The sequence below is a fragment of the Leishmania mexicana genome, chromosome 29 (assembly GCF_000234665.1).
Source record: "Leishmania mexicana MHOM/GT/2001/U1103 complete genome, chromosome 29".
NCBI classification, from domain to species: domain Eukaryota; phylum Euglenozoa; class Kinetoplastea; order Trypanosomatida; family Trypanosomatidae; genus Leishmania; species Leishmania mexicana.
Genome location: NC_018333.1, coordinates 1,291,448 through 1,306,189, shown reverse-complemented (window position 1 = coordinate 1,306,189; position 14,742 = coordinate 1,291,448). Strand labels below are relative to the sequence as shown.

Here is a 14,742-nt window from a genome sequence, read left to right as displayed (position 1 = left end):
GAAAGTAGACAGCATCTTCGGCAAAACCCCCTTTTGCGCCCCGCGGCGGGTCTATTTAGCAGCGAGGAGCCGGCGAAGAGGAGCTCACATGCACACAATCAAAATTACGTCTGCGTCCATGTTGAGTGCTGAGGATGGTGTCGTAGAAAGGCGAACCAGCGGAATGAAGAACAGCAAAGGAGGAGAGATACGGGATGGCGACCCAGTGAGAGCACAAGAAAACGAGCACGCAGACAAAGAAAAATGCAAATCAAAGAACCAGCGCGAAAAGGAACACGGAAAAAAAAAAGAAAGACGAACCGACGCACACACGAACGCGCGCAAGCACGGGCAGAGAGGCTGCTGCAGTGTCCATAAACAACGGGAGCTGAGACGAGGAAAGGTTTGCACCGCATTGTTGTTTGCTCGTTCTCCTCCTCGCAGGCGCTGCTACGCGGACATCACCACTACTGCGATTCACGGTCCGCCATTGCACGGCGCAGCTGCTTCATGGCGATGCTGTACCGGTTAGACAGTGTCTCGTTGCCGTCGCCTTTGATCCTACTGCCTTTGTCGAACAACTCCTTTGCCTTTTCTATATTTCCACGGCGGTACTCCATCTCCCCGGTCTCGTAGTACGTAAAGGGCAGGATCATCGAATCGTGTGGGATTTTCTTTTCGTTGTCGAAAATTTTATTCATGTAAACTAGTGCAGCATCGGTGTTCTCGCTGCCCTTCTCAATGACGCCAAGGAAGAGGTTGTACATGTTCTCCGCTTCTGGCCCGCTCAAATCCTTGTCCTTCGTCACACGTTTCAGTTCAGCCAGAACGCGGAGGCCTTGCGCCTTGTTCATGTGCGCCAGGTCACGGTTGATGTAGAGCATGTACACACCCGAGAGCGGCAGTAGACGCGGGTTTGCAATGACACGGTTCGCGAAGCGCGGAGAGTTGGAGTCGCTTTTGGACTTGGGGTTGTACATGGAGTCCACCTTCTTGAACCAGACCAGAGCCTCCTTGTCGTTGTCTAGCATTACGTAGCACGCCGCCACGGACAGCACGACCTGGCCAGTGTACGCAAATTTTTCCTTGGTCTTTGCCAGGTGATCAAGGATCCTGCGATACTGCTCCAGTGCCTCGGCCCACTGCTGGTTCATGAAGAGAGTGTCGGCGTAGAGGTACTTGATGAGCAGCGGCACAAGACCGGCCTTCTCAGCGTTCTCGGCAGCTAGTGTGATGGAGCGCACCGCCGGCTCCACCTCACCCTTCTTTCGGAAGTAGAAGTTCGCGTAGCCGTTGAAGTAGGTGTTGTTCGGGTAGCGCACGTTCATTGTCTCCAGGACGTGGCGCGCGCGCGACAAGGTTACATCGACATTGCCAAGGCCGGTCGGGAGGAAAAGATATAGCGTGCACAGAACGAGGGCGGCAAACGGGGAGCGGATCGTGTTGCTCTCGAAGACCTCTGTCAGGTACTGCTCGCCGAGGTCGCGGTCAGAAATGAAGCCGATGATACTCAGCAGCTTCATCAGGTTCGCCGGCACAAGTGCCAGAAAGGCGTAGAAAGTGCCGGTGCCGTACTTGATGCACATCTTCAACTCGTACGGAATCCTGTTCTCGGTGTCTTGCTCCACCTGCTGGATGAGAGAGTAGTAGCACCCCCACGCCTTGCGGAGGTTGATGCCACCCTTGAGATAGGAGTTCATCATCAGCTGGCCAATGGAGCGGATTAGGAGTGCGTCGGCATAGATAACATCACACTCGAGCTTCCAGGTCTGGTCAAAGTACTCACCGCCCTTGGATGCGTCCCTTTTGCGTGCCATGAAGACCTTTTTGTTCTTTTTCTTTTCCTTTTGTAGCTGCTTGCGCGTCTTGTCCTCCTCCTTGTCGACATCCGCGTCGTCTTCGGAAAACATGGGGTCGTTGTACTTGCTCGAGGTCGACAGGGAGTCCGCTGCCTTGAACAAGTCGAGCAAACTTTCGCGATCTTCGTTCGTAGAGCTCATAAGGGTCTTGACAAGGCTGACATTGGCCCACTCGAGAGCATAGCGTGGGTTCTTGTCCTTCTTTGCACGCAACAGATCCAGAGCCTCGTTATACTGGTTGTTCCACATCATGTACACCGCCTTCTCCACGCCATGGTGAATACTAGGCATGTCACCGTCAGTGCTGATGGGGCTATCCATACTGACGGCGCTGGTGGACACACTGTTGGACATGATTGCGGCAACAAATACGGACAACGAGAAGACAGAGACCGGTGAAGAGAGAGGTATTCGTGAAGGGGGGGGGTGAGCCACAAAGGAAAAAACAGCTGGAACAACTCTCTAGTCAACGCGGTAGCGACGATGACGGTGAGAATAACGGCACTGCAAAGGCAAGCTTGAGAAACGCGGAGGAGAGAGGCGTTAATGTGAAAGGCCAGTGGTGAGACAACAAAGAGAAGCGGGGAAGAGTATGCTTGGCGGAAAGAGCAGCACAACCTCCGCGGAGTCAGGGCAAGAAACGGGTGCGTGACAAAGGTCGATGCTGGGTGTGCAAGAAGGCGCAGGTGAGCACAGACGCGCATACGAGGAGGCTGATCGCACGCTTAGTGGTCGCCTGCGTAGGTGAATAGAACGTCAAAGCGCGTGTCACGGCGTTCGCCCTAAGAGGAGCAAAAATATGAGGAATGAACAAAAATAATTCACTGCACCAGTGAAGGATGTGCGAAGGGGCGGAGAGGAACGATGTTCGGGGAAGGGGAGACAAGGTAAGTGGAGCCGCTGTGAAGAGGTAAAAGTATATGCATGGCAGATATGATAGAAGCGTGACCATTTCCCTACCGCGATAGATAACGCCATCACGCATGCTCAGTATCCAGGGTGCCGCACACGATGATCAGTCGGTCATCGCGACGAGCAATGCCACCAGTGCAGCAGCTCTCGTCGCCGAGTAGAGGGCAGGGGGTGGGGGATGCGGGCAGCCTTAATGTCCGCGTGCGTTGGCGAACGAGAGGGAACTATACCACACACCACCGTCACACTACCGTGATGCTGTCATTTGTCCACGTGCGTTGAGTGAGGCTGAGTTTTCATATTCAGACACCAGCTAGACGAGTAACGCGAGAGAAGGACAAAGAGGGACGTAGCGAGCCCCCGCAAGAAGCCAGAGAAGAGAAACGGTACAAACTCAGGAAAGGAAGAGAAAAACTGAGAGACAGACACCGGCAGAAGTCGACCAAACCGACCAACGCACCGTCAGAACAACAAAACTAAAAACAGCAACCTCTGATGATGGAAAACAATTTGAAAGGAGACCGATACTCCAAATACACCAGTGGAAGATGATACCGTTGTCCTTATTTGAACCGCGACCGCCGCGTCCATGTGCTATTTCACGCTGCTTCGTTTGTGCGCATCGCTTATGTCGGACCTGCAGAGGAGGTGAGGTGGGAAGGGGAAGGCGGCAAAACCTAGATGAAAAACTGGCATCCACCTCTCCACCCCGCACGACACAAATGCACATAAACACACACACACGCGACTACCGCTCCGCTGTCGAGTCCAGCAGAGTGCTCACGGGAAATAGAGGGAAGCGACAGTGCTCCGAGAAGAACTACCAACACAAATATCGCTCTCCAGCTGCACAGCGCCGCAGCAGCTATCCGGATCGGCTACAAAAGAAAGAGATGCTGAACACAGTGAAGGAAAAAAATGAACGCTGGTACAACGGAGGAGAAACTGGGCGGGGGCTAGCGCACCCGTGCGTCCTGGCCCCACCGCACGTGCGGTGCGGTTCCGTACTTGCCCATGGTGACTGCCGCAGCGGCACAAAACGTACGATGTCAGGAGCGAGAACGAAAACATCGGGTGGACTCACTCTACTGACGAGGGATACAAAAGTGCCACTAACCATCCTCCTCTACGACGCTCTCAAGGAGTGATTTCTCATAGAAAAGCTTGGCGCAGTGCCGACGTTGCTCGCGCACCCACTTGAGCGCCTGCACACGCTGCTGCTCCTCAGAAAACACCATCCCCGATGCGTAGTTGTCCAGTTCCTGGATCGCCTCGTTGCACTCCGCTGCCAACTTCTCTAGCCGGGCCGTGAGGGCAGCCATGAGCTCCTCCTTCTCCTTGGCGGTGATGGTGAGAATGCTGACAGTGCGCGCCATCTTCTCCTTCTCCGTCAGCAGCAAGTTGTAGATGCCAGGGTGGACCTTCTCCTGGGCCGGGATGATCTTCTCAATGTCGTACAGCTCCTCCTGGTCCTCCGGCACCTCCAACTCCCGCTGCGACCATCCGTGCGCCACAATTTTGTCGACCTCGCGAGAAAGTCCGTTGTTCTGGAGAGCCCTCTGGACAATCTTTGCCCGCTTCTCCAGCTGCGCAATGCGGTAGTCCTGCGCCTTGATGACGCGTTCCTGTGGGACGCGCTGCTCATTCACCGTTTGCTCCCTTTCTTCCTTGAGCGTGGCGGAGTCCTCCTCAATGACCTTGCGCGCCAGCGAGTCGGCCGGGTTCGGCCGCGCCTCGAGCCAGGCGTCCGCATCTTGGATGTCAGCATTCACCTTGGCCAGCTCCTCGCTCGCGACGGTTGTGTCTCGATCTACAATGCGGATTTCGTTGTACAACGAATCGATGTCGTCGATGGTGGAGCGGCGCTTCTCCACGAGCTTCGTGAGCGCGAGGATGGTGGCGCCCTTCTTTTCACCAAGCAACTTGGCTACCTTGACCTCGTGATCCATAAGACGCGTGCGCGCCTCCAGCTCAGCGACAGAGACGTCAGTCTTGTAGGCCTGCATCTTCATCATCTTATCACGCTGGCGCCTTGTGACCCACTTGGAGTCGAAACCCGCGTCTTCACCGAGCCTCCTCGTCTTTTGCGCCAGCATCTTCTGTTGTTTTTCCTGCTCACGGATGAGGCGGCTCAGTTCTTGAATTTCCGCGCGGTCCTTTTGGTTCTGTGCATCGATTGCTTTCTTCGCGATCTCTAGCTGAACAATTATGTTCCCGTACTGCTCCACGGAAACATTCTGAATTGTTTGACGCGGTTTTCTGCCGCAGTAGTCGAGCACAGGAAAAGAAGCAAGCAGCTGGTCCTCGCGCCTTTTCGGGTTCACCACGGTCATGCAGGACTGCAGATCGGTCTTTTCTTGCTCCAGCGTGGCGATCTCACGCTCCCGGAGAGCGATGTTCGCCTCGACCTCGCGCTCGCGAGAGGTTCTTATGGCCTTCATCGTGGGGTATGAGCACTCGTGTCCGGTATGAGGTAAAGCAACTCTCGAAGATGGACCGCAGAGGGCAATGCAGAAAAGAAAAGCGTGCAGACAGCTGCGCCAACGGCAACTCTGTTACCTAGGTTTTCGGTGGTTCAGAGTCGGCGCGGTTCGATTCGACTCTGCTTTCCTTGAGGAAAAGGAGCGATGTGGAAATGGGAAAAGACTCTCTAGAAGTATTCCTAAGCGTGGTGACGACGGCGGGAGAGAGACGAAGAGAGTACAGAGAATCCCACACAGTGAAAGGGGCACCGATGGTCGTGTGCACACACACACACACATACACGAATGAAACGGCGGCATGAGAGCGAAAGGGGCCACAATGAAGACGCAGAGGAGGGCAATGCAGGGATGAAAGAAGAGAAGCACGTGTCGCATAAAGCGCGCCCACTGCCGTACCCAGCAAATCAAGGGAGGATCCACCGCGCTGCAGCGTGGACTCTGCAAGCGCACATGTTGACAAAAAAACGCTGAAGCAAGTCACGATTGCGTGGATGCATTTCTTTTTCTTGCCGCAGCAGACGTGTCACGACACATTCCCGCAGAACCGCGATAGAACGTTTATCAATCACGTCTTTAGCGTCGCTGGTTGCCGCACGACATGGCCCTGTGATGACGAGCCCGTAACACAAACTACATACTCTCTCCCCCTCCTTCACACACACACACAGCAGACAGTGCACACGCCATCAGCGTCTCAAGGGCTAGAAACTGAGAGAAGAGGGGTGAAAGAGAAGGGTAAATAATGCCGGTCCATGTTCAAAGATGGAATGGAAGGAAGTGAAGCGTGCAAAAAAGGGGAAAACGGTGACAGTGGTTGATACATTACTTTTCCTACAACATTGACAACAATGGACATGGAGAGTCCGCGCCGGTGCCCGTCGAAAGCATCATCTCACCCTTTCCGCTCGCAGCGACCATAGCACGATGGCGTCAGCCTTGCACAATCGTAACGCCACATGACAATGTGGCCCTTTCTTCCCTGTACCGCCAGTCTAGTACCCGTTTCCCCGTCTTTCACAGGCGCTCCATCAAGGTGACTAAAACCACCTTGTTGTCGCGAATCACAACCGTTTCCTTCACACGCGTTTTCTGCATGGAGAGCTTCACTATCTTTGCGATCATGCCATCTCGCTCAAAGCTCGCGTACCCCTGCACGTCATACCCGTCACGGTTGAAGAGGTTCGAGTCGCCGACACCAGAGTCATCGAAGCCCCGGCTCAGGTCCGCGTCCAGGCAATGCTGTACTTGCCTCCAGCGATTGAAGTTCTTGGTGAAGTGCAGGAAGCGTACGTTATCACGCAAAAATGTTACCACATTGTCCTTCCCTTCGACCACGCCAAGCCACGTGACGTAGACGACGTCCTCGGAAAGATAGTTGAATGCAGCATCGAGATTGCCACTATTGATCAGGTCAGTGTACCGCTGCAGGATCAACTGTGATGCAGCCATCTGCCGCCCTTGAGCCTCCGCGGGTATGCCAATGATTTTTTGCCCGACAGAGCCCTATTCACCTTGGAGGCGAGATGCTCGCTGTCATCGACACAAGACCCCACAGCCATATGGGAAAAGAGGAAAAGACAAGTGGAAGGAGCAGACGGAACGCCCGCGTGCACTTCCAAGGAGGCGCTGCGGCGGAGGGGCACTTCCGATAATCCCCGCGTAGCTATTGCAGGAGATCCACAGGAAAAGCGTTGTTCCAGAAGCACGAGCGCAGCTATGACACGCGGAAGTATCCCTACTGTGTACGTCACTTTCTTTCCCTTGTGTTCTCTCGCCAGAGCCCAGAGACCAACTCAGCAGAGCAGAAGCTTCGCGCTGCGTGGGAGAGACAGCAGGGCTCCTCTCTTCACGCCTCAAGTGGCGAGCGAGGGTGTCATCGTACAAGCAGCGCTTGTTGCTGCCGTCTATCGTGCATCGCGCTGCATTGTCGACGCTCCTTATTCATCTTTCCTTTTTTTCCGCTAGTTGATCACCGCAAACAGGACATCCGCACTCGAAACACGCCACCTTGGCGAGCGCCGACGCCGCCGCGTCAACAATGGATGTTAATCCACCATCACCATGCGCACAGATCAGGCTCGTTCACCTCCAAGACAGATGAAGAACGAGGCACGACGAGTAGTAGAGACGCTGCGCATCTCGCAAGCGCGTCTACCGTGTTCAGAGACAAGACCCCTCCAACGCCAACACAAGCGAAGACGAACCACAGCAAACAAAGCGATCGGTAAACGGAAGGACGTCTCAATCGCAGGGGTGCTCAGAGGGAAGCGAACAAAACCGGGCAAGCTCTGACCGTGCTGCTAGTGCCCTGACGACACAAAGAGACGTGAATCTCATGCACATGCCACTCTCCTTTGAGATTTCCTGTGTGTGACAAGGAGCGTCGCTCCCCCCCTTCCCCTCGCTCCCCACCTGTATCTGAATAAGGGGTCCTTACTTTTTATTTTGCGCCCCGGCGGTCGAGCTACTTCATTTGAACCTTCTGCGCCATCAGAATGCCCGTAATGACCGCAAAGATACCAAGCGCCGAGGCGAAAATCTCAATCACGAGCACCTTCACAAACAAGCTGCTATTGTGTGCATCGGCAATGGCACAGCTGCTGCCAACAATGCCAACGGCGATACCGCACGCCATGTTGCCGATGCCCACGGCGACCCCGGCAGCGAAGAGGGTGTAGCCGCCAGCGATGGTCTCGTACTCGTAGACGCCGCCACTACCGACAGAAGAACTGCTCGCCTGAATCTTTCCCATCATAATGATGGAGAGAATGACACCGTAGATAGCCACGGCTTCACAAAAAATGATGGAGATGAGGTTCTTGCTCCGGATTTCTGGGGCCCGGATAGCCGCACCGCTGATTGACGCACCACTCGTTAGGATGCCCCACGCGGCGCCGAGAATGGAAAGTGCGATGCCGATGCCGGTTCCCATCGAGGCCCACGCATACGGCGACACAGCCTTCAGGATGCTCCACAACGCTGAGAAAGGGGGGAACACGGTCCCACACAAGGCGGGAATGATGCCAAAGACGACGATAACGATGATGAGAATATACCGGATGAGGCTTCCTACCACGTGCATCGCGTCATCTGGGGGCAGACGCGTCGGCGTCGGGAGCACTTCCGCTTCCACAGGCATTGCGGCTCCTTCTAGCAAGGACAAAAAGAAGCGGGAACAACCTGAAATCTGTTTCCTATGTGACACCGTAAACGTTGGCGAGACTCCTCGAAAGAGGTTTTGGAAGAGAGACCTGCACTGTGATAACAGCAACCCACGCCTAGACGCTGTCGAATCGGAGAAGAGAAAAAGAGGTCAAAACCGCGATTCGCAGCTCCTCACGAGAGAACGAAGAAAACGAGAAGGTGTGAGAGCAACCAAAGTCGCAAGACGCGATCTGCGAGATAGTCCTGTGTGACACGACAGCCTGTGCTCCCTCTGTGGTGATCGAGTGAGTGGCGAAGAAGGCTGGCTGAGGCGCCGTGCTGCGGGTGAACGCGGACGGTGGCGAACGGTGTCGATGGATACCTGGTCGAGTTCCCGTATGTGTGAAGGGAGCTCAACAGTGCCGCACAAGCCAACCAAATGAAGAGGGGGGAGTGGATGAGGCCATCAACAGTCATCTTACAAGCGAGCAGACACAACGGACGGGGCACGAGACAGGGCCGAAGATCTCGGCTTCACGTCGCCCGGGGCGCAGGAGGAGGCCTGCTAGGTGGGAGCAGTGGCAACAGCACACCTAAACACACACACACAAGCGACAAGATGGCATCAACAGTGGAGTTGCGGTGAGGGAGAGGAAGAAAACCAAGAGATTGTTCTCTGTGGCAGAGAGAGAATCCTTCTCCGGAGCTGTACCGCTGTCCGACGCGTTTGCAGTTCGTTTCTTCGTGAAATGAAAAGGAAAGGCAAAATAAGAAAGAGCGTGAGTACGACAATGGCCGGCACCGCGAAACGAATCAACGCTTGCGCAGGAAGACAATGCGGTTGTTGCGGCGCCACGCAGCGCGGTACGACGGGCGCAGCTTGGAGGCCTTGTGACCCTTGTGGCGCAGACCACGGTGCTTGCGACCAGCAGAGGTCAAGCCACGCTGCTCACGGTGCTTGTGCACGGAGTTGACGATCCAGTTGATGCGGGGGTCGCGGCGGATCGTCTTGCACATTGGGTCAACGGCGATGACCTCGTACCATTTGAACGTGGAGTCCATGTTCACCCAGTACGAGTTCAGCACGCGCAGGTTGCCAAAGCGCTTGCCCAGACGCTGCTCCGCAACGGCCTGGTTGTTCTTGTTGAGCTTCATGCCAAGCACACCGCTGGTCTTCGGCTTACCGTACGTGATACCCTTGTGGACCGGGCGTTTGCGGCCACCACGGCGCACGCGCACGCGGAAAACGCAGAAGCCCTGCTTCGTCTTGTAGCCAAGCATGCGGGCCTTCTCCGGGCGCGTGGGGCGGCGCAGGCGCACCACCGTGTGCTGGTGACGGAACTCCCACGAGCGGATACGCTGGATAAAGCGCATCACATCGGAAGACTTCTTCTTCCACAGCTCGTTCAAGTACATGAAAGCCCCCATGTTTGTGGCGCTACTACTACGCTGAGTTCTGTTGTCGCGTTGACGCAAGTGAAAACAAAAAGAAATGAGTAAAAGCGGAGCAGTGCGTAGTGTAGAGCGTACAAGTGGCACGAAAGATCAAGACACAGGGAGAAGGGCAGGGAGAAGAGATGCAAGCAGGGGAGGGTTAAAGTGAGAGAGGTGGCTTGACAACGTCCCAGGCGAGCAGTGCAGCTGCGTTGGCGCAAAAGCGCTACATAACCGCGCTGCTGAGCCTTCAAAGCATCGCAGGGTACTGCGCTGGCAGAGAGGGGAGGTGGGCGGGTGACGGAGCCACCAAGGGTCGAGAAGCGAGCCGTTAGCCTTCTTGGAAAAGCTAGAGAGTAAATCGTGACGAGGCGGCACTGACACGTGATCGAACTACGGACCCACACAGTGGGTAGCATCTCTCTCTCAACTTGGTCACCCGTGCATCAGAAGAAGGCGAGATGATGCTGCACACAGATGGGAGGGACCCCTCCCCCAACACACACGCACGGTTTTACCCCACCATATCGACTCCGCCCGTCGCTCTTCATCCAATGTGTGTGTGTGGGACTCGGTTCTCAACGTGCCACGTTAGTTCGCTGCACACAGGCACGCAACATGCACCCGTGGATAAAGGGAACAAACATGCAGAATCTACTGTACATCTCACAACTCGAGAGACACGAAAGCAGTGGTCCGACAGCCAAGAAAAAGAAAGGCTAAAGCCACAGGGTCCTAAACGGGAAGAAGTGCGAGAACTAATACACACAAAGCGGGTGCACACAAGACAACGTGATGGTACAACTGCCGCGTGCCGCATAGCTGGCAGTAACACAAGTGCGAAGCATAGACTAATAGTCGGCATTTACCTGGTGTGAGTAAAAAGGGCAGCGTGCCTCTGTGCGGTTGCGGGTGAGAGGAACAAAACGACGCGCCAGGTCCTTAATGATCACACCCGTCTATCATGTTCGACATCTCCTTCACGTACTGGCACACCTCATGCACGCGCAGTCGGTGGCGGTCCTGCTCAGCGGCTAAAATAGCGCTTGCGCGTGCGTTCAGCAAGTTTTCCTCGGCCTTGAGGTGGTGCATCTCAAGCTCTTCGACACGTTTGCGTCGAAGCTCGTACCATTCGTTCACGGTGCGCTGATACTCCTCCTTGTTATCGAGAAACGCAAGCATGGCATTGTTCTGGCCCACATAGCGAAACGTCCGCTCCGCATTGTCGCTTTTGCGACGCTCCTCAAAGACAGCATCGAAGATGTGCCGCACCATCACTTGGAAGTCCGTCTCGAGGCGAAGCAGTGCTTCAAAGGAGCTCTGGAGGACGACCTCTACCGAATGTGACTTCCACTTGGCGATGGTGTTGTTGTGCAGAACCTCGAGCACGTCGTACTGATGAGCCTCTTCTTCTAAAAGATCTTTCTTTAGCTTGTCCAGCGCTGCGTGTAGAGACCTGGTCACTTGAGACGAAAGCCGCTTCGCCGAGCCAGGCACCTGCTGGGCGACGCCTTTGACAATTTGCCCCTTCGCGAGCGTCTCGAAACGCTGTATGGATGCCCGAGAAGAAGCAGCGCTGTGGCGCAGCGTGTAGGCGAGGGCCTCACGATAGGCCGCGTCATCAGCGTCGCGGCGTTCACGGATGTCCTTCATGGCAGCCGTGAGCTGCTTCAGTTGGTCGTTGAACTCGGTCTGATACCTGTCCAGCGGCTCCTTTGCAACCGAGAACACCACCTCGCTTCGTAGAATGGCCTCCATGTGGCGACCTTCAGGGTCGAGGTGAAGTAGCTCGTCAAAGAGCATCACTTCATTCGGGCAGTTGTACTGCTGATAGGATGATGCGATGATCGCCTGATCTGCCTGCAACTTTGTCGCTGCGGCACGAGCTTCGTCTTCCTCGTCCACCGTAAGCAAATTCTCTCGAAATGCCTCGCGCGCCTTCGCAGCCTCTTCTTGCCTCACGAGGTGCCCATCGAAGAACTTCAGTCCACGCACAAACGCGAGTACTCGAGATCGGTAGTTCGGCAAAGCAGCTAGCGGGCACTCCTTCAGCGTCAACACCTGTAGGCGTGGCAGGTGGTGCAGATAATGCACGGTCTCATCCATGCTTTCCAGCGGGTTGCTACCTAGGCTAAGTGTGTTCAGCTCTGGTAAGCACATCAGTCCATCTACGGCCGTAATTTTATTAGCGTAGAGAGACAAGCAGTTGAGATGCTGTAGAGCTTGCAACCCATCGATCACTTCGATGGCGTTGTAGCTCAAATCGAGCCACTCAAGATGCACGAGGCTTTCGAGGTTCTCGATGCACCGGATTCGGTTGTTGTCCAGGTGCAGCTTTGTCAAGGAGCGCAGGGAGCTCAGGTTTTCGAGACGCTTAATACCGCGAAAGGAAAGAAGAAGTGTCTGAACGTCCTCTAACGCGATGCCAGCCGCCTCCTTCCGCACCTTTTCCTCACAAAGCGCCTTTTCCTGGTTACCAACGACGCGAACACGGTCATCCTCAGTCGTTAACGACGGCTTGAAGGATATGGCGCTACGAATTAGAGCCTCATTGATGACCACCTCCTTGTGCGACCCCGTCAATGGATAAACCTCGAACCCTTTAGACATGTCTACACGCTCATGCAACACCCAAAGCACACGCACGCACAGTCCACCGCAGCGGGGGTGTCCGTAGACACACAGTGGGTGACAAAAGGGAGTGCAGCGGGCACCACGACTGTTGAGAAGAGGAGCAGGCTGAATCCACTGCAAAGAAAACTGAGAAGTGTTCGATGTGTGTGTGTGTGTGTGTGTGTGTTTGCGCGTGCGTCGACCTGTTCGGGTGCAGATGTGCGCCGAGAGAGACTAGGGACACACGCTTTGACGTGGTCACACCGTAGCGCGAATGCGTAGTAAAGAGAGGCACGAGATTGGAGGGAGGAGATGGACAAGCCGAGCGGCAGATAGTGGCACGAGAGGAAAAAGCTATCACGGCGGTGAAGAGGCCAGGGTTACAAAATCTCGAGACTGTCGTACCCTTCGCAATGCTCGAGCCTCCTGCTGTTGGACAATCACACCGAGACGAACTAGTCAAAAGAGGCTTACACTGCTCCAGAAAAGACGTTGCGCCGCCGATGGGGAAAGGAGGTGTACATGGCCATGGCGACTCACTACCATTGCGTCAGATTGACTTTGCACTATTTTCCTTTTTGTTAGTTTGCATGCCCGTGGGTACTTTAAGGAGAAAAGGGGTCCCAAGAACCTCACAGAGGGCAAGCGAGAACATCAGCCCGTTCGTGTGTCAACGCGAGAGGGGAGGTGCTGAAAAAATGGGCAGACATCAAAGCGACGCCCCGAAATGTAACAAAAAAAGAGCAAAAGCAGCAAGACATTAGCCAAGAAACAAAGGCAGAAAAAGTGATGGTGAGAAGGACGCAGAGGAAGGGAGGAGCGGGCGGCACACCTTTGCCTCGCTTGTTCTAGTATATGAGGACTGAAATCCGGCGGAGGTAAGTCGTCCACCTTTTTCGACGACCTTTCTTGTGTTTCAAAAAGGAAAAGTGTAGTGGGGACATTAAATACAGTCGTCTGAAAGTGAGTCGCGTAACTTCGATGTTGGAGGCCCCTTTAATACAAAAAAGGGAGAGTCAGAGAAAGAGTTAGATAGCAAGTGGAAAGATAGAGCATGACAGAGCAAGAAAAAAAGAGAGAACACAAGAGAGCACCGCGCCACTTTTGGTCTTCTTTTCGCACTTGGAGACAAGGGGGGAGTCACGGCCGCCAAAAAGAAGAAAATCGAGGGGAGCGCTAAACAGCAAAAAAGTACAAAGGGGAGGGGGGCACTAAAAAACAAGAGTACTGCGAAGGTGTGCGTGTGTCCTGAGGACGAGGGGAGGAAGTCGAGAAATAATAAGTAACAGCACGAAAAAAAAGAGAAACAGACGCACACAACATTGTAGAATGAGTACAGCAGCACAGGAGAAGCAAGCGGGGAGAAAAGCGGATGCCTGACTAGAACAAGAAGAGAAAAAGGCACACCAAAGACTGCCCGCAAAAAAAAGGTGAAAAACACACAAGGAAAGGAAAAGTCAGGAGACAAGACCACATTAACGTTACAGTTCGAAAACAAATAAAAAGAGTAACAAAAAGTACGGAAAGCAAAGAAAGAAGCAGCTGTAACAAACAAACTCATACGGAGAAAAGACAACCAAAAAATATCCACACAATGGGTGTAAATTGTGTACCTTGGAGGACTATAGTGGACTTTGCCGTATGAGGGAGAGGAAGAACAACAAAAAAAGGGCGACTAGTCGAATGGAAGAAAAGAAAAGTGGTAGAGGGGGGGAGGCACCAAGCAAAGAACAGAAAAGTAGGCACGACTACACAGGAGAATCGATGCTGTCACACTTCCGCAAACCAATACAAACCACACATACCTGACCTGCGCGCGTGCGTACTCTAAAGCAAGAGCTGCACAAGTAGGTGGTCCTCAAAGCGGAAAAGGAGCCTCGGTGTAGCACCTCAGAGCAAAGTGAAAAGAGAACGATTTAAAATTATGGGAAAATAAAGATTTGGCAACGAGTAAAAAAACGGCCAAGAAACAAAAGACTAAGAAAAAAAGCAGCTGCCACAGCGAGCGGAAAGCAATGGCATTACCGACAACACCGTTCAGGGTACTGTGAGAGCTTCTGACGCGACAGAGCGCGCGGAAGAAGCACAAGGAGGCCACGTCGCCTCGTTTCCCCAGCGCCGCATGGAGTGAAAGACAAGAACAAAAACAAAAACAGAGAGATAAATCGCCACACACACACACGCTTATGTAAAATAATTGTATGGAACCACCTCATGCCACGAAGTGCGATTCACGTTAGAGTGCCATACGCCGGCGATTTCATCGCCACTCGCCCCGACAGACTCAATTCAGCGTTTTTTTTATTTTGTGGCCCTTA

General features: G+C 54.1%; 6 protein-coding genes across 6 annotated transcripts; all 6 read right to left on the bottom strand.

Annotated features, from left to right (window-relative positions):
• Positions 1 to 446: 446 nt before the first annotated feature.
• LMXM_29_3690 (conserved hypothetical protein) lies at positions 447 to 2,192 on the bottom strand (the record flags this gene model as incomplete). The annotated part of the gene is made up of 1 exon (XM_003877465.1): positions 447 to 2,192. The coding sequence occupies one exon, from the start codon at positions 2,190 to 2,192 to the stop codon at positions 447 to 449; it is 1,746 nt and encodes a 581-aa protein (XP_003877514.1).
• Positions 2,193 to 3,862: 1,670 nt separating this feature from the next.
• Positions 3,863 to 5,191, bottom strand: LMXM_29_3680 (conserved hypothetical protein; the record flags this gene model as incomplete). Its single annotated transcript, XM_003877464.1, has 1 exon — positions 3,863 to 5,191. One exon carries the CDS (start codon positions 5,189 to 5,191, stop codon positions 3,863 to 3,865), a length of 1,329 nt encoding a protein of 442 aa, XP_003877513.1.
• A 1,056-nt stretch (positions 5,192 to 6,247) lies between these two features.
• LMXM_29_3670 (conserved hypothetical protein) lies at positions 6,248 to 6,682 on the bottom strand (the record flags this gene model as incomplete). Its single annotated transcript, XM_003877463.1, has 1 exon — positions 6,248 to 6,682. The coding sequence occupies one exon, from the start codon at positions 6,680 to 6,682 to the stop codon at positions 6,248 to 6,250; it is 435 nt and encodes a 144-aa protein (XP_003877512.1).
• Positions 6,683 to 7,697: 1,015 nt separating this feature from the next.
• LMXM_29_3660 (putative V-type ATPase, C subunit) lies at positions 7,698 to 8,372 on the bottom strand (the record flags this gene model as incomplete). Its single annotated transcript, XM_003877462.1, has 1 exon — positions 7,698 to 8,372. The coding sequence occupies one exon, from the start codon at positions 8,370 to 8,372 to the stop codon at positions 7,698 to 7,700; it is 675 nt and encodes a 224-aa protein (XP_003877511.1).
• An 818-nt stretch (positions 8,373 to 9,190) lies between these two features.
• On the bottom strand, positions 9,191 to 9,805 carry LMXM_29_3650 (putative ribosomal protein L15; the record flags this gene model as incomplete). The annotated part of the gene is made up of 1 exon (XM_003877461.1): positions 9,191 to 9,805. One exon carries the CDS (start codon positions 9,803 to 9,805, stop codon positions 9,191 to 9,193), a length of 615 nt encoding a protein of 204 aa, XP_003877510.1.
• Positions 9,806 to 10,753: 948 nt separating this feature from the next.
• LMXM_29_3640 (conserved hypothetical protein) lies at positions 10,754 to 12,421 on the bottom strand (the record flags this gene model as incomplete). The annotated part of the gene is made up of 1 exon (XM_003877460.1): positions 10,754 to 12,421. One exon carries the CDS (start codon positions 12,419 to 12,421, stop codon positions 10,754 to 10,756), a length of 1,668 nt encoding a protein of 555 aa, XP_003877509.1.
• Between the last annotated feature and the right edge of the window lie 2,321 nt (positions 12,422 to 14,742).